This window comes from Rattus norvegicus, chromosome 4 (assembly GCF_036323735.1).
Source record: "Rattus norvegicus strain BN/NHsdMcwi chromosome 4, GRCr8, whole genome shotgun sequence".
Taxonomy (NCBI): Eukaryota; Metazoa; Chordata; class Mammalia; order Rodentia; family Muridae; genus Rattus; species Rattus norvegicus.
In genome coordinates, this window is record NC_086022.1 from 11,897,088 (window position 1) to 11,916,722 (window position 19,635).

General features: G+C 39.9%; 1 protein-coding gene across 1 annotated transcript in view; it reads right to left on the reverse strand.

Moving 5' to 3' along the window:
* Positions 1-1,678: 1,678 nt before the first annotated feature.
* The window catches only part of Klhl7 (kelch-like family member 7), a 49,031-nt gene continuing 31,074 nt past the window's right edge, over positions 1,679-19,635 (reverse strand). Inside the window, exons 7-11 of the mRNA NM_001012187.1 lie at positions 18,923-19,065; positions 11,388-11,628; positions 6,126-6,327; positions 4,506-4,603; positions 1,679-3,032 (exon numbers count right to left, since the gene is read on the reverse strand). Of these exons, the coding sequence (NP_001012187.1) occupies positions 2,749-3,032; positions 4,506-4,603; positions 6,126-6,327; positions 11,388-11,628; positions 18,923-19,065 (968 nt within the window). The 3' untranslated portion in view covers positions 1,679-2,748. The remainder of the gene's footprint in view (positions 3,033-4,505; positions 4,604-6,125; positions 6,328-11,387; positions 11,629-18,922; positions 19,066-19,635) is intronic.

Here is a 19,635-nt window from a genome sequence, read left to right on the forward strand (position 1 = left end):
GTGTAACTCTTAGCACACCTCTAATTCCTCTGCTAGAATACAGACATGCCTTAGTACACAGCTTTAATCCCAAACAAGGAGAGTAAAGTTAGTTTTTAATAGGGAGTCTCTATGTTCGGAAGTGGTGTCTAATTGAGTGGCAGACAAAGTGACGGGCCAGAGAAAGACTGGACAGAACAGGATATGCCCAACTCTCACAAGAGGAGGAACATGGAGCTACAGAAGAGGGAGCAGAGAGAAGGAAAGAGGAGGCAGTTACTGTGACTTGTAGAGAACAAGCTAGACACAGGTGAAGACAGAACAACCCAGAGAATGAGGAGAAGCCAGAAGATTAGAACAGATTGCCAGACGTACTACGAGGCCAAGCAGAGCAATTATTTCAGAGACTGAAAGAGAAGCCAAATTGAATCAATTTGGAGAGGAGTTTGAGCCAGAGCATCTGAGTGGAACCGGCCGGAGTTCAGGAAGAGCGAGAAAGGATGTTTATTCAGCAGTCAGTCTCAGGCTGAGAATGCTCTAGGCCTAGAATAGACTGTATGGAGGCTAGAAGCCTTCAGGACTAGGCCTAGGGTAGCAGACAGAGGCAGTAAGCTTCTGAAATGACAATCACATCAAGCGAATAAAAGATAACTTTACAGTTTAGAGGTGGAGGTTGCCTAAGGCTGGAATTTGTAAACGTGTAATGGGTTAAATAGTGTTCCTCAAAAAAATTCATTCATATTCATATATATATATATATGAAGCTCTAGAATGCATTTTCATTTGTAGACAGCATCTTTGCAGATGTAAGTGGTTTAAGACACAGTACCAGAATCCTTCTGATGTGGTGGTGCATACCTTTAATCTCAGCATTTAGAAAGCAGAGGCAGATGGGTATCTTGAATTCTGTCAGCTGGGGATAGCTCCAAGGTCAAGGGCACTAGTCGTTCTTCTAGAGGACCTGGGTTCAATTTCCAGTACCCACGTGGTGGTTCACAACCAGATTCAGGGGATCGGACTCCATTTTCTGACTTCTGTGGGCACCAGGCACACATTTGGTATACATTCATTCGTACAAGTGAGTAAAAAAAAAGTAATGGTCCAAATAAATGCTGTGTTTACAAAATAACTACGTGAAGAAAGTTACACAAGAGAAAAATGGCCATGAGAAGACCAAGGTATAAGCTAAGAAGTAAACGCCAAGGACAATGGCAACCAGCAGGAGTGGGAATGGGGTGTGTAGGGGTTTTGCCCAGTCCTGTGAAAGCCAGATTTGAGACATCTGGCCTCCAAGTAATGAAAATACACTGGTGGTTATCCATTAAGCAAGCAGTAGTTGGTAGCAGTCTAGAAAGCTAATACATGGGAAACAGGAGTGATTACTAAGTAAGTACAGAGTTTCTTCTGGAGGGGTTATGAAAACATTTGAAGAATATGACGACTGTACACAATAAAAATAGTAAAAGCCACTAAACTGGTAGTTTAAATGGCTAAGTTGTATGCCAATGGATTGCATCTCAATAAAGCTGTCTGTACATAAGAACTCGACACATAAACCTGTCATTTTCAACTTCACTTTTAGTTTAAACATTTTAGAGTCTGTTATAACCTCCATAGAGAGAAAACTTTTAAATGGAAACTTTCACAGATTTTAAAAATATTATTGAACACACTTAGAATGAATAAACAAAGCAAATTATTTAAGTTAAAAATATTTAATATCGGATAAAAACATTGATTGACAGTTTAACATGGCACATTTCATACATAGTCAAAGGGTAAAACATTGCTGGGAAAATTTATAGTCTGTTTGGTAATTTGTTGTCCAAATAAAAGCAATGAATAGTGATATATTTAATGCCAATTATTACAAAACTTTTAGAGAAAACTCAGTTATCTCTAACATGTTCTGCTAAGAGAGAGAAAAAAAAACGTATCTTTTAAGATCCATATGATTCTGGGCTAAATTATCAGTGCTTTTCTAGTAATCTAGAAATTTCTTCAAACAGCATTTCTTCTGTTGGTTAACTGTTCTTACTGATTGGCTCTCGCAGTAGGGAATGAGGACATACAGCACTTTTCACACTGTTCAGTAAAACCATATAAATTAACGATGGGTGCTAAGCTTAATATTTTATACAGAAATGTGTAATATTTCATTTAATTGGACTGAATATATTTTATGAGTACTTGGGTACAGTGTTAAGTCCCCCAAATCTGTGATGTTTTGTGAGAAGATATACATGTTTGAGCTGCTCTTGCTTACTTTAAAATGGAGTAATTTGGCACTAAATGAAATAAATGAAGACAAGCAAAACACATAACACTATTATAGTTTCTCTATCATCAGAGTTTACCATCTCGGATTGTAATTCATACTACTACTTAGTTCTCGACCAACCAGAAACAAAAAGACCTAACTACACAGCACGGACACAATTAGGAAAATAGAATCTAGAGCTAAGCTGAGGCTACTTCTCTGATGAGCATGCCCCACTCTGCCACAATCGGTTACACAGTTGCGATTCCTGTTTGCAAGAAGTGCTTGCAACTTTTCACGTTTTCTGGCTGATAGGTTCTTGGTTATATGGCCAACTAAAATATGGTCTTTGAATTAAGTAAGGAGGTCCAGATGATATAAACTGATATCTTACTGGAATCTTACTTTATCAAAATACTAGATCAGAACTTCATAACCGAACTCTTGGACTAAACCACTGGCGGCCATATGTCTAAGTTTCAGATGACCGGAGTCCGTTCACCGTCCCCTCATGTTTCCAGGGTCTCTTCGTTTGCCCCGCAGGTATCAACCACACAAATCAAACAGCTTGTGACTGGGAAAGCGCGGACTTTGGAGTTGGCTACCCACTTGTCTGTCTCAGTGTTGTATTCAAGGATGTGCCCCAATCGGCCTACACCCTGAAACCCTGCCAGGACATAGATGACAGAGCCAACTGCTGCACACTTCACTGTCACGCCCCTCCACGGCATCGGTGACACCATCTTCCATTCATTTAACTTGATGTCATAATACTCCACGTTGTCCAGGCCCCCTTCAAAAGAACAAGATACGAGAACTCTATCACCGATTCTTGGATCTCTTCACCAGTTTTGTTAAAAAAAATTTTATATTTTATTTTCAAAAAAAATTGTTAAAATGTAGAAAGGATATAAGAGCTTTATAATCATGACCCACATATCCACTACCTAAATACTTAAAACATAAAAGAAATTGAGAAACACAACAAAATGACAACAAAAAATAAACCCCACACATTTCCTACAAATGTTCTATTCTGAAAAAGAAAATTTAAAAAGCAGTGATTTGTTTTGGTTATAAATGATTTCAAATGTTTTTCTTCCTATCTTTTAGCAATTTATGGAAAATACCAGTGGATAAGAATAACAGAAAAGAAGTTATTGTTTTACTTAACACTTAAAAATCCTGAAAAAATGAAGTACTATTTCTAGATTCAGTTCATATTTCTCCTTATTTAAGATCATTATTAGCATTACATGAGAAAATGAAAAGGTCAGTCCTAAAGAGTAAAGACACTTCCAACAGTGTCTGAAGTGCTGAAAGCGGGGAGGTGGGAGGGGGTGGGGGTGACAGACCCCCTCACAGAAGCAGGGAGTGGGGGGTGGGATACCAGGTTTCTGGAGGGGAAACCAGGAAATGGGATAGCATTTAAAATATAAATTAAAACTGCAATTAAAAAAAGAATTCTCAACTGAGGAATATTGAATGGCTGAGAAGCAACTAAAGAAATGTTCAACGTCCTTAATCATCAGGGAAATGCAAATCAAAACAACCCTGAGATTCCACCTCACACCAGTCAGAATGGCTAAGATCAAAAACTCAGGGGACAGCAGATGCTGGCGAGGATGTGGAGAAAGAGGAACACTCCTCCATTGTTGGGAGGGATTGCAGACTGGTACAACCACTCTAGAAATCAGTCTGGAGGTTCCTCAGAAAATTGGATATAGTGCTACCTGGGGACCCAGCTATACCACTTTTGTTATTATTTTTATTTCCAAATCCCACTCCATTTCTCTTCTCTGCCCCAAAGCTATTTTCTTTAGAGGATGCTATCTGTGCTTGTCTATTTCCTGTAACTATGAAATGCTGTTGTTACCTGTAACTTGCTCCTCATGCCTACAGTTTTTTTTCTTTTAAGTGATTTAAAATTCATATATGCTTCTGTAACTTACTTTTTAAACTTAGATTTAAAAAAAATTTGAGAATTTTGTACATAAAAAAATAAAGTGTTGAAAGCTAAGACCTATTAACATTCAAATTTCTCAGCTGCTCAGTATGTCTGAGGCAGATGTGACAGCATTCCCTATGGGCACATGGACAATCCCAAGCCTGTCTGAGGTAGTCACAATCACTGCGTTTCTGACATTTCATAGTTTGTTAGTGCTTAGACATAATGCTGTGTAGATTCAAGTTTTAAAAATGTTCCAGTAATCTAGAAGTTAACAGCAAACCCAGAGAAACTGAAGAGTAAGTTAACATCATGTACCTAAACCATTCTGACCACCAACAGCAAATATCTTGTCCTTTACAAACACCAGCCCATGATTCTTCCTGGGCTCAATCATTGAACACAGCTCAGTCCATCTGGAAAAAAAAAAAAGCTTTAGTGTGCTCATTTATAAGAAGTGAAAGATTCATCCTAACAGGATTGGTTTGCTATCCTACACAAATACTCATTTACTACCATGTTTCATACATCTACACACATGTATTACATGTATACAAGCCTCAAAGGATTTTAGATAATAGGTTTTTTTTTTTTTTCCGGAGCTGGGGACCGAACCCAGGACCTTGAGCTTGCTAGGCAAGTGCTCTACCACTGAGCTAAATCCCCAACCCCTAGATAATAGTTTTATATGTAAGATAAATTGGGGACTTTAATAGGACATAAAAACAGGAGGAAACAAGTTATAACTTTTGAAGAAATCCATTTTCCATAGTTCCCAATAATTCTTGAAATGGCAACAGAGTGAAGAAAAGAATGTAAAGTGTCAGTCACAGCCTTTTCGCTCTTCTGAGACTCAGCCTCTCTGTAACCAGAGAACTAGAACTTGTCATGTAGAGGACACTGGCCTTGACTTGTGATGATCCATCCTCTATCTCTGCCTCAAGTGACAGGATTACATAAAACACCCCACAGAATGAATAAATACATGTTTGGGGGTTTTATAGTCACTATTATAGATGCCACTATGGCCCTGTTTTTCTGTGTGTGCTTACTGAGGTAAATGACAATCTTGTAGCTTGAAAATGGGAGTATTAAGTACGGTTCCTTCGCTGCCTCTTAGAGTAAGCTGCCACCATGTATTACAAAAATATTTGGCTTGGAAAAATGTTTATATTCTTTTCTAACTATGTCAATGATATAAGTCCATGTTTTCATGTACACAGATTCTGAAATCTGACAGCTTAAAAGTGGCCTAGTGCCACTTGCTCTTCCTGCTGCCTGCCAAGCTCTATGCGGGACTCTCAGTGCCTCTCCAGCACCATGTCTGCTTGAATGCCACCATTCTTCCTGCCATGGTGACAGTAGACTAACCCTGTGAACCTGTAGGCCAGCCCCAGTTAATACTTCCTTGTAAGAGTTGCCATGGTCATGGTGTCTATTCACAGCAATGAAACCCTAAGAAACATTTCATAAATGTTGTTTTTTAGAATTGAAAGCAATAGCGAGGAGGAGGAGGAAGAGGAGGAGACCACAGTTTCCCAATTAAAATGCTAATGCTTATATTTGAGCATAGGATTTATTGGGAGAGGGGAATGCCATGACAAGAACCAGTTTGTAATATTGCTACTTAAGGATTTAATTCTAAGTTTTCTCCCCTTCTCTCCTATATTTCTTGGTCTCTCAAACAACATTTTATGAATCGGATGGACCAATCGGGCGTATCTCATTCATGTTTGCTGCACAAGCAGGACCAGGAAGAGGGGCTCCCATGCGTGACAAAGCCAAGTTATTTCCTAAGATTCAGATTAGTCAAGTGTATGGATATTCTGAAAACGAGAATTAAGTTTCTGTTGGGCTCATTCTACCTTTTTGCATCTTCATCCAGTGAGCTTATGGAATATAATAGCGCTGAGAGAATCATTTTAAATAGATACATACGTTTCTGTGGCAGGATCATACACCTCACAGGAACTCAACACTCTCCCAGAAACATTGTTTCCCAAGCTTCCGCCACACACATAGATGAGGCCATTGGCCTCCACCATCCCATGGCTGCAGCGCTGAGTCAGCATGCTGGGCTTCGTGTGCCAGCTCTCAGTTCTGGTATCATAGCACTCAAACAAATACAGGGCTGAGTTTCCTGGGAAAGAAAAGGACCCAAAGTGAGAGGCCAGTCTGGGGCATAGAGTGGGACCCTGGAAAAGAAAGGCTCCTTCCTACCACTCACCATGCTTGGTTTGGAGTGGTTTGAACTGAGATCACCATAGAGCTACATGCGAAGAGGGAAGAACTGAGGTTTGTAAAGATCACCTTTCTATTTATCACAATAGTTTTTTTTTTAAAGCTAGTAATCTTGTATGGATCTTGGAAGGCATTATAAAAGAATCTTTTGGGCAGATTTATTATATACCTAGTATTCTATAATTGCAACTGTTATATTAACAAGACAATATGCAGATGAGCCTTAAAGTCATCTTGGTCCTTACTGGAATACAACATCAAAGTATCAAGGTGTACTTCTCTCTGGTACACTAATTATGCATTTTAAGAGCAAACACATATTTACTATATTTTGCAACTTAGGCAAACTGTAGGAGCTCAGTGAGAATTTAGAAATAATTCCATTAAAGAGTATTTCTAACAAAAATAGAAAGGACTGAGGAACTTTTATCTAATTATTTTTCTTTTTGAGATAGGGTCCCACTGTGTAGCCTTGGCTGTCCTGAACCCTACTATGCAGGAGCCAACTTTCAGTTCTTGTGTCATAACATTCAAATATAGGGCTGAATTCAGCCTTGAATTTACAGAAATATGCCTGCCTCTGCCTCAATGCTGGGGTTAAAGATGTATGTCACTATGCACAGTTATTAGAAATTACTAAAATTACATAATCATTTCTTGGGTTTTCTTTTGCTATAGTTGTTTTATTTGTTTTCTTGTTTTGTTTTTGAGACACAGTTTCTGTGTAGCCCTGGCTGTCCTGAAACTCACTCTGTACACCAGGTTGGCTTGAACTCAGAGATCAGCCTACTTCTGCACCAAAGTGCTAGGACTAAAGGTATGTGCCATCATGCCTGGCTCAGAAATTTCTTCTTTGGTTTGATTCTGACTTAGAGGAAGACTTAAACTTGCTTTTTGTTAGCTTACTGCTACAGAACAGGAAGTGAAGCCTGGTAGTAAACTGTTTCCTGTCTTCCTTAAGGAAAGTAAAATTTCTTATCTCCCCTGTTTTGATATAATGGCAAATGATTAAAAACATGATATATGGGTCTTCCTAAATATTTAATAAAATCCCATGGATTTTGAAGATTGTCTAGAACATTTAAGTTTCTTTATTTGACTTCCAAATTCATAATAAAAATTTCTATTTCAGTTCTCTTGTAAGGCAATATGGAAAAACATTAATTTAAAATACTGTTTTTTTATCTAGTTTTACACAGGTTTCACTTACAAATCAGAACTTACTGCAGGAAGTTGACTTCAACATTTTTTTATGTGACAAAATGGAGTATGTACCAACCTTGCAAACACTGCACAACCTTGCAACAAACCTTGCAACACTGAAGCATTTTTTTATGTGACAAAATGGAGTATGTACCAACTATGCTTCAAACCTTGCAACACTGAAGCATCACATTTTGTTACATTTTAAATCCGTGTATAAACATTCAGCAATGGCGGGCTGCGACATAGCTCTACTGGCAGCTCCTCAGTGTGAGGCCGAAGGCAGCTAGGATGGATGGCTCCCTCTGCCTGGTTGCTTCTTTGCTCCTCTTTCATTGCACTCATATGGAAGCAGCACAAACAGGTTTCTGAGCTTAGCCATAACTGCACCTCATGGTGACTGCAGTTCCCTTCCAGAAGTGTCACTTCAGACCCAGGTTACACCTCGCTGGGCAACAGCCACAGGGATTCAGAGCACAGAGCATAGGTGCATCAGACACCAATAACTCTATCCACAAGTCCCTTTGCCTGAAAGAGCTGTTCCCAAGCAGTGACATATGAGGACAAGGCAGAGCCTGAATCATTCTCACCTAAAACAATACCAGGCTATGGAGCTCTCAATACACCAGAGAATGATGGGGAAACAGGTTAGAACCCTAGTCATACTGCTGCGAGGTCTGCAACTGTCTTTTTCGGGCAAGCTCATGGCGAAGTATTCCTAAATTAATATGCATTCATTTCACTGATTTGCATTTAAATAAAGCAGCAGGATATGATTTTTACATATAAAAATCATTGGGCAGAAAGGAAAGGCTTAAAAATCTGGGAACCACAAATACACATAAAATTTCCATCTGAGAAAATTAGTTGAATGACTTGTATTTCCAATGCAAATCCCTAATTTGCAATTAGACATTCCAGGCTCAAATGATACACTAGTAAACTAGTAAATATGGTAGGGTAAATAGAAACAGCCCCCACAGATTCATGTATTTGAATATTTGGGTACAAGAAGTGGCACTATTAGGTGTTGGCTTACTGGAGGAAGTGTATCACTATGGGGCCAGCCTTGAGGTCTCATATGTCAAAGTTACACCCAATGTGACAGTCTCCTCCTGCCTGTGGATCAAGATGTATCACTCTCAGCACCATGTCTGCCTGCACACCTCCATGCTTCCTGCCATGATGAAAATGGACTAAACCTCTAAATTTATTTTCTTTTAAAAGAAAATAAGTGGGCTGGAGAGATGGCTCAGTGGTTAAGAGCACCCGACTGCTCTTCCAGAGGTCATGAGTTCAATTCCCAGCAACCATATGGTGGCTCACAACCATCTGTAAGGAGATCTGATGCCCTCTTCTGGTGTATCTGAAGACAGCTACAGTGTACTTATATATATATATAATAAATAAAATAAATCTTTAAAAAAAAAAAAGAAAATAAGTGATGTAACACTTTCACCTAATTCTTCATTTAAAACGGAGAAGTGACGATCATGGAGAACAACAAGTAAAAGAAACATCAGTCACGGTGACAACTCTCAGCAAGTTGGTTTGTTAAGGGAAAGGGTTTCCCTATACAGCCCTGACTGGCCTGAACTCGCTCTGTAGACCAGGCTGACTTCAGACTCAGAGCTCCGCCTGCCCCTGCCTCTCAAGTGCTGAGACTAAAGGTGTGCATCACCACACCTGGCTGCTACTTTTAAACGTTTCCAATTTGGAAGATTTAGTGGAAAATAATATTTAGCAGATATTACAAATATACTATTTAAGGGGCTGGATAGATGGCTTAACAGAAGAGTGCAGTCTACTGTTGCAGAAGACCTGGCTGTAGTTCCCAGCATCCACATGGCAGCTGATAACCATCTGGAACCCTAGTACTGGGGGACCTGACACTTCTGGCCTCTGCAGGTACTTACTAGGCATGCATACGGTACACCCACATAACATACAGGCAAAACACCATGCACATAATAAAGTAAAGGACAAACCTAAAGAAAAAACAAAACAAAACAATATACCAACAAACTCAAAACAAAAAACCCAAACCCAAATAGCCTGTTTTAATTAAAAATCAAACTCAATTAAGTGTTAAAGAAATAAAGCTATCAACAGAACAGGTGCTTCTGTTGGCTTTAGGTATATTTGAAATATACTATATGATATATTATATGACACGAATACTTTTAAAAATAGTAAGAGATTGCCTTTTTAAGTTACATTTAGAAAAACCTTGTTTTATCTTGCCCTTATTTCAGGATGTAAAAACAGAACAAAAAAACAAAAAATAAAAAAAATTACAAGTAAGCTGTTTCAAAGTAAAACATTCTCTGGGCTAATATAAGCTACAAAGAAAAATAAACACACTTAAATCACATGCCTTAGGTTTACTTGGTCTCCCTAGTTTTTTGTTTGTTTTTTTTTAAAGTTCGCTATGTAAGTAAAGAGATTATTTGAAAAATTACTTGAACAGAGGAAAGCATTAAAAAAATTATTAAATGCTAGTCTTTAAACTCTTATTAATCCTGGGCTGTACCTGGGAAAAGAGAAATACTGAGTCTAAAAAAAATTATTAGACAGGTATTTATAGTTAAACCCACACCCTACATTGATCCATCAAAACAAAATTTAAAGCAGGGACTAGGGATATGCCTTAATTGGTAGCGCACGTGTCTACTAGGCACAAAATCCTAGCTTTGAGACTCACACTGCAAACCAGTGATGATGGTGGCACAAGCTTGCAGGTACAGCACTTGGGAGAATGGAAGTTCAAGATCATCCACAGCTACAGTGTAAGTGGGAAGATAGCCTCGGCTACATGACAGCCAATCTCCAGACCAGCGAGCCAGCCAGCCAGCCAGCCAAGCAAGTAAGTAAGCAAGCAAGTTGTTCTTCCAGAGGTTGTGAGTTCAATTCTCAGCAACCACATGGTGGCTCAGAACCATCTGTAATGGGATCTGATTGAAGAGAACAAGAGTGTACGTCCATATAGAAAATAAAAAATCTTTTTAAAAATTTAGGAAGTATATATATATATTTTTTTTTAAAAAATAAAAGGATATAGAGCTCTCAGCTCCTTCTCCAGCACCATGTCTGCCTGGGCGCTGCCATGCTTCCCACCACAATGACAATGGATTAAACCTCTGAATCTGTTAGCCAGCCCAATTAAAGGTTTTCCTAAGAGTTGCCTTGGTTATGGTATCTCTTCACAGCAGTGGAAACCCTGACTAAATACCCTCAAAATAACATGTTCTTAGTGGGTCAGTGAATAAATAAAACTCTAAAACCTTCAAGGGAAATAACATTACCTACTCAAAACCAACTAATCTACAAGTAAAGTTCAAACACTGTCAACCAGCAGCTCACCAAAGGCAACTTATCTAGAAAGATGGCGTTACAATTCCCTGTTACTTTGAACTGTGTAAGGGTGAACATGCAGATGGCCAGAGGCCAGGGGTACTGAAGGCCTTCAGAGCTGGAGTTCCAGGTGGTCGCAAGGCCGTTTGCTGTCCTCTACAGCAGCACTACCTGGTTTAAATCACTGAGCCAGCACTGCAACCCCAAATGCTGGCACTCTTGTCAATTAATACTTTGAAGGACAAAGGTAAGTTAGAAGGAAACAGGCCCTAAAATGTTAACAGACATATGCTTAAACTAATGAAGTATTGGAACACATTTTCAAAATTTTTGAAAACTATGAATGCCAAGAAGCCTGGATTAAAATACTTCTGTTAAACAAATATTCCAACAGGGTCTTACCTACTTCTGAACCTCCAGATGTATAAATTTTGCCTTCTGCAGCACAGGCAGCAAGGCTGTCTCGAGGTGTTGGAGGTCCCAGTTTGGAATACCAGCTATCCTTTACAACATTGTAGCAATCCATTCGCTTTATGGGGAAAAGCTGAGAACCTCCCAAAATGTACACTACGTTGTCCCAAAACACACAAGCTGCATCTCTTCGTTTTTCAAAGGGGCAGCGAATGTCTGTCCAACTGTAATCCTGAAAGGAAGAGCAGGAAGCTTTCAGAAGCAGAAGCCGTAAACAACAAAGCACAGACAAGACAGAGAAAGGCTATTTATTCACTGGACTGCACACATGGAATGTTTAATTCAAGACTGTCACCCAGTGTAGACTGAGTGACTTCTTCAGAATGTTGGTTAGCTAACATGAAATAACATGACTGCATGTCCCAAGGCTTTGAAATGAACATATCTGGACAGATTACTACTACCCTGTCTTCTCTGTCATTAAAGCTCAAAGGTAATAACTCAAATAAATAAAATCATTGCTATTTTAAAAGTATTAATTTTTATTATTTTAATTATGTGTTTGTATCTGTGTGTGGTTATGTGCATGTGAGTGCACTCTAATCAATACTATCCGCTTTAAGGAGCTGTTTTCTGCAATGATTACCAGTGCCAACCAGGTCCTTAAAGTCTGCCCCCATATTCTTTTTCTTTCCTTTCCCGTCCATCCGTCCATCCATCCATTTTCTTTCTTTCTTTCCAAGCAGGGTTTCTCTGTGTGGCCCTGACTGTCCTAGAACTCGCTCGGTAGACCCGGCAGCCCTTGAACTTGGGAGACCCACCTGCCTCCGCCTCCCGAGTGCTGGGATAAAGGCATGCGCACCACTGCCCATCAAAGGATCCCTTTGCTTGTTTTGTATGTGCTTTTCCTTTTAGCTTAGTATTTCCAGTTCAATTATAACAAGAGCAATCAGCTCGAAACCATTTAATCATGTATAAAACAAATTTACCCACAAATTAGTAGACAAGACATGAACAATAATTGTTGAATGGAAATTTAACTTACACTCAAAGTTCCATGATTTCAAAACAATGACTGAACCAATATCAAATAAGAAGCAGGAAGAACAAGAATGAGAGGAGCTAACACGTTACTTAGGTTGGTGAATAACCATCACCACTTCAGCAGACCAAGGGGAAGGAAAGCGTGCACCAAAAGTCTCTATTTACAGCGAAACTACATAGTGTTATGTTATGTGAAAAGAGATTGAAGGTTGTATCCTGATAAAATTCTATATCATTTTGACTCTGAATTCTGCATTTCATTGTAATGAAAATTCATTGTAACGTCTTACTGAAGATGGTGACATGTTCCAGTGTGTACTGGTGATATCTGCTTTCACTTAACGGGGAACTGCCGACCAGACCAGACCTGAACACCTGATGTGCCTATGTGTCCCTTTGCCAGCCCTGTTCCTGGCCCAGGTAACTGACCCGTCTCTAGGCAACATCAGTGCTTCTTATCTGGTGAGAGCTTTGCAGGCGCTTTGCTTTGCCTTTCAGCATATATCACATGCTGGGAACAATAGGTTTCACTGTGTCCATTTCTCACTCGGCTACAAGGTTCTCCATTATATCTGTGTCCCCATTACTCTTATTTTCTTTTCCCACCTCCTTTTCTCTTCCAGTTCCATGTCATTAAAAAATGAAGAGTCCACATATGAGAAAACACACGATACTGTCTAAGTCTGGCTTATCATTTTCTATGTAATGCCCACCATGCATGTGCACGGAAATCCCTGAGGTATAGCATACTGACACTGTGTCCAACTACTTTCCAAAGTCGCTGAAGTGGTCAGTGAGTCCCAGGCTCACTGAGTAAGGCACTCTGTGAATGCCACTGTTGAGGTCCTATAAAAATATCAAATTGGTATTTATATCTTGTAAGCATCTGTTGTGCCAGATGTTCATTAGATTAGAATATAGCCTAAGAATTTCTATTCTGTTCTGAACTCCTAGGAAAGCATTTGCAGGAACTTTAAACTCTTTAATGATACATTAAAAAAAAAAAAAGAACAGAACATTAATTACTCAGGACTTTAGCCTTAAATCTTGGTCCCCTTGGATTACTTGGTGGCATACCTACTGGTTCGCAAGACCAGCTACAAGCTTTATTTTGAAGCTTTAGGAATAAATACTTCCACTTACTCATTTGAGAAAAACTACATACTATAGAATAAGAGTAATTAACATATTTTCTACGGGGAGTATTCTTTAAAGGTAATCTACACGATTCTCATCTATTGTACAAGTCCCCACAGAGCAGAGAAATACAACTTTAATAAACGACATTAACTCAGCCATAGGCCTCAGCACTCTTCACATAACTTGCTGAAAGCTATGTGGGAAACGCTCTGTAACTTTAAGGTATCACTAACTCTCCTATGAGCTTCAACTAAATTCAAGCTGGAAAGATTGGTCACTTGTTCTTTTAAGTGACCTCCAACACCTGCTATTCTTCGAATTAAAAATAACCACTCAGGGCTGGGAACTGACTCAGTGGTTAGAGCACATACTTCTCAAGGCAGCAGCAACAATGCTGGGGGCTCACAGCTGCTTGTAACTCAGCTCTAGGGTATCTGCGGTGGCTACTCTCAGTTATCTACCTGACTCCATTTGGAATTATAAACCCAAGTGGCTGGACACAGCTGTGAGCAATTTTTTCTTAAACAATTTGAAGTGGGAAAAGCCACTGTAAATCCAGATCTTATGAGGTTAGAAGGTCTATCTGGTCACATCTTCTGTGGCGGCCTATAAAAAGGACACTCGGTCTCCTTGCCTGCTTGCTCTTGCTAGCTGGTCCATTCCTTCACTGGCTGCAGAACCCACTTTTTCAGGATTCTGCTACATAGTTGAAGACCAGCTGAGACATCCAGCCTCATGGACTGAACAACTCCTGGATTCTCGGACCTTCCATTGTTAAACAGCCACTGTTGGGATAGCTGGAGTGCAGCTTGTAAGCCATTCTAATATATCCCCTTTACATGCACGCACAAACACATGTACGCAGACACGCATGTTCTTTCTCACCTCTCCCCCCCACACTTCTCCACTCTCTCGCAAATTCTATCAGGTCTGTGCCTCTACAGCAGTAGTTCTCAACCTGTGGGTCAATATCCCTTTTGAGGGATGTCTGTCAAATGGCCCTTTCACAGGGATTCCCTAAGACCATCAGAAAACACAGATATTTACATTGTAATTCATTACAGCAAATTAGAGTTATGACGTAGCAATGAAAATATTTTCATGGTTGGGGGTCACCACATGAGAAACTGTGTATAAAGGGTTGCAGCCTTAGGAAGGTTGAGACCACTGCTTTAGAGAACCCTGAACAAATAATTTGGTACCAGGAGTGGGGCAACCCTAACATGATGTTTGATATCCTCTTTTGACCACCAAGGGCAACTAGACTCATATCAACCCTTACTCCCACTCAGACAAATGCTCATACTCCTAATTAAAAATAAATCTTAACATGTTTTATGGTGTCTTCCTACATTCCAAATTTAAGGATGAAAATAACTTTAGAGGTAGCAAGATAATTCAGAGATAAAGATGCCTGCCAAGGTTGATGACCTATAATTTAATCCCACAGACCTATAATTTATGCTGTTTCTCAGGAAAGTTCTGATTTTTTTCCTTTTTTTTTTTCCGGAGCTGGGGACCGAACCCAGGGCCTTGCGCTTGCTAGGCAAGCGCTCTACCGCTGAGCTAAATCCCCAACCCCTTGTTCTGATTTTTTTGTTGTTGTTTTGAATCAAGATCTTGCAGTGTTGTAGTCATACTCCAACTCTCAGGTGATTCTCCGCCCCAACCTCCTGAGCAACGGATCTGCAGGCACACACCACACCCAGCTCCTCCTCCTTAACATATTCCAGGAGAGTTCATTTTAAACTCAATTGTTACTGTACATGTCAGACACTATGTTTAATAACTATTAGCTACATGTACTCCTGTAATGGTTTCCATTTTTCAGAAGGTAATTTATGTGTCTTTTGTAAGCATTTCTACGAGCACAAAAATACTCATCTCAGCTACCATTTTGTGTCTTACAATTCAGCCTAAATTTAAAAAGGCTCATTTCAGTGTCCTTGGCTATGCTTGTGTATATAAATGAAAAAGAGGGAGAGATGATCTTTGTCTTTTTTAAATATGCATGTGGTTCAGCATCTCTGGAAAGTTGATCTCATCCCTACTTGTGCCACCCCAAGTACTATACTGAGAAAGTGCTCTGATGTTCACTCTTGATGAATGGAGATAATACAGTTGGAGAAAGGTGTTTTGGGCTTGTTAGCTTATAAGTATGAATGCTGGGCCTACCTTAGCAAAGGAATCCATTCTGACTTAGGCCATGCAGGGAAGGAGAGTCATTTACAATCCTCTGAAGGTTGGAGGAACATGTAGCTTCCATGTAGTCAATACAACAGACAAAGGCACTAAGTTACACGTAGGGAGGTGACTATGGACCCAGGAAAGTGATTCAGTGTATTTAATGGGTATTTCATTGCAAAGTTATGTGCTTAGGTGCTGAGAAAACTAAGAAGGATGTGAACAGCATGTGTAAATTTTCATATGCCACCCACACATGTGTACACACTGAAGCATCATGCATGTATAAGCATGATATACTGTCTTCCTTGGTCCTAGTCAGCCTTTCTTGCCACAGACTACAAAATTTTAACAGCAAAGCTCCTTTCCTCTGGCAGGCTTTATTGATTCCCTTCTTCTGAATCATGACCATGCAGAAGTCCAGATGGGAAACTGAGCTCGCCATTCTGCCCTACCCTGTGTAACTGTCCAGCTGCAGGGAACAGAGCTGCCCCCGTTTGCTTATGCACTGTTTATGGCTGTTTACCTTCTATAGCAACACAGCTCAGGAGCTGTGGCAACAAAGTCAGCAATCTACAAGGATGAAACTAATTCTCTCTGGTCTCTTTATAGAAGTCTGCTAAGCCCCTGGTCTAGCTGGTGTATGCAGGACAAATTGATGCCCCAGCTCCTCCTATATATTAGAGACAGGATAGGTCTAGATGTTTCTTTTAAACTCCAGAACACGACACCCCTCCAATAACTGGGACAAGTTATGGTAGTATGGCCCAGCAGATGTTTCCTTCAAATGGCTTCAGGACACCCAAATACGACCACAGTGCACAGCTAGATTCATCTTTAAGCAGGTATGAATCTTCTCGTTCTACCGTTTGTTTGACACCAGGTTACTAACCTTATCATTAACCCATACCCAATAGCTGCCTGATCTAACCACAGAACTAAGGTGGCACCAAACGACTCTGTTGTATATAAACACCAGACTGTGCTTATGGGGGTTTCAAACACACAAGCTATCCAAACGGGCTAAACCCAAACCTTACTCAGCAGCCCTTTGATGGAATGCTCTTCCCATCAACTAGGACCAAACATGGAGGGATTCCCTATCAGCTAACAGACTTGAGAGACTTTGCCAATAGTGAACAGATAAGGCAGTATATAGACAGCCCTTCTAGAAATTGTCCAAGTATTCTTACTTGGCAGAATTGTAAATAGTTTTAGTGTTCATTGTCTTTTAAAAAGAATGGGACTGGGTGGTAGTGACTCACACCTTTGATTCCAATCCACTGGAGGCCGAGGCAGAAGGATCTCTGTGAGTTCGCAGCCAGCGTAGTCTAGACAGTGAGTTCCAGGAGAGCCAACACTACACGCAGAAACCCTGACGCCAAAACCAAAACCAAAACTGAGTGTGTATGTGTGTGTACACATGTGTGTATTACGATACACTTGTGTAGGTGAGTTCATGTGCTATCAGTGTGTTATGACTGTGGAGGGCGGTGGACAACCTTGGGTGTCATTTTTAAGAACACCATCCACCTGCTTTGAGACAGGGTTACTCACAGTCTGAAGAACATCACTTAGACTGGCCATCCTCCTGCCTCAGCCTCCACAAGAGCAGGATTATAGACGTGTACTATCATGGCCAGCATTTTTATGGAGGCCTGGGGTGTTAAGTGTTCACAACAAAACTTTAGTGATTTTGACTATTTGTACTGGGGGTGTGTGTCAAAAATCAAGGGGTTTTTGTTTCTTTGTTTTGTTTTCTGTCTTTTTCATTTTTGCTTTTTGTTTGTTTTAAATCAATTTTGGGGCAGTTAATGGTTTACTATGATGGACGGACCCCCCCCCCCAAAAAAAAACAACAAAGAATGCAAAACTGGTGACAGACAGGTAGTGCTCAAAAGACATGCAAATGTGTGCACCACATTAAATATCAGAATATTCACTACAAATATCTCTTGTGTACAAAACAGCATCTATGTCTTCCCACTCAGTCAACCTGATGCATGCCCAATGAGTGTGAGTACTACTGAGAGGCTGCCTAAGCCAGTAGGCATACGATAGTCCCTAGGGCCACTGTGGCTGAATGGTGCTGACCTATCAGCAGCACTGACCAATTCTAAATCCTGATTTGTTACCATAATTTGAGAGAACCACTTGGACACCCAATAATATTGGGACACATCCACTCACAAAGAGACAATGCTTGGCTCTCACATTGGTGCTTAGTACAGATATGAACTGTCTGTGTCAGTCTTGACATCTCCATACTTGTATAAGTACCCTGTATATCAACACGACCTTATTCCATGGGTGTCTCAAAGAACATATTTATAAATATCCTGTATATGAACATGAAATTATTTGATGGGTATCTTAAAGAATGTATTTCACATAGAAAAAAAAATCTGACAAGTATCCTAGTTTCAATAGTACTAATCATCAATTTAAAAGCTTAAATTGATAAAATTTAATCAATGAAAAAGGGCTTAGTAAAGATATTATGTCATGCATGGACTCAGCCCAAGTTATGGCTATCATCTTTCAAGGTCTGGGTGTTATCTTTTAAGACTTTGGTATATTCTCTGCCCCAGCAACGTATGTAATGTCGGAAAAATATGACATTTCCCCACATCATACCCCTAAACAGGACTAAGACACTAGTGGGTCCTCTCAAAGCTGTAACTAAACATCTACATAGTTTAAAAATTGTGTCCCTAGACCTGTAACTTACACTGTGCTCCTCCAAATGCCATCAATGTACTGGAGAGCAGACTAAAAGAGTTCCTTGTTTCTAGATTGTTGGGTAAAGGTCTCTTTGTTTCTTTGTAACTACATTTTTTTAAATGTTCTAGAATGACATGTATTATAATTATTCAGGAAAGAAAACATATCTAGCCTAAGAAGTGGATTTTCCCTCAAGACAATCATCTCATGAAAGCGAGGACATCTGTATGAGTGTGCGAACTTGCCAATAAAGATTGAGCTTTGTTTCTTTCTGCAGTGGTTCCTTTTAAAGCACTCCAGAGCAGTTCTAGGGACATTTGAAATCTATAAAACAACGAGACCTAGGCAAGCAATTACTACTTACTAGGTGGGAGATGTTAGTGTCTACATGTACTTAGTTCCTTCAGAATAAAAACTGGTGTCAACTTAGTTACCTTTGGGTTAAAATATCTACAGGATTGTGGCTGGGAGCCTCCGAACAGAGCTATGCGGTAATCATGTTTCTTTCTTCTAGGCCTTGTGCCCCCTGCAAGTTCTTCCCGATCCTCAGGAGACAGCAGATGGTACCTCATTCCACCTGTACAGAAATACATAGTAACTCTTCGAGAACAGGAATGCAGTTCCCTCCTTTCCCCCTGCCCTGTAACTTAAAAATCATTTTCTTTTTATCTCTTTAGTGTTTTAGGAAGAAAGGGGAAAGGGGCAGGATAAATGTCTAAGGATCTTAATAAACTTATGATCCTCAGCAATCAAAATTACTGTGCCACCACCTACTACACACCAGTGAATTCTCTGGTTCCTTAAAGTAGTTGTCAAAATAATAATTACTGAAATCTAGATCTCTTAAACCCAGTGATTTTCATTTTTTCATGAAATAAGATTCACTATGTAACCGAGGAAGCTGTCATTTAACTAGGCAGCTTCTCCGTTCAGTTCCTTGCTACTGAGATTACAAGCATGCCACTATCATCAGCTCTCTGTTTTAGGTACACGTTAGAGTCACACAAGAAATCTCTGTTTACACCTGGTTCCTATCGCAGACCAATTGCAATGTCTAGCGGAAGCACTGGGTATTTGCTGGGTTAAAGGGACCCATCTTCCCATTTGAATACAGTACAAATAAGAGCATCTTCAGAACCTGGAACTT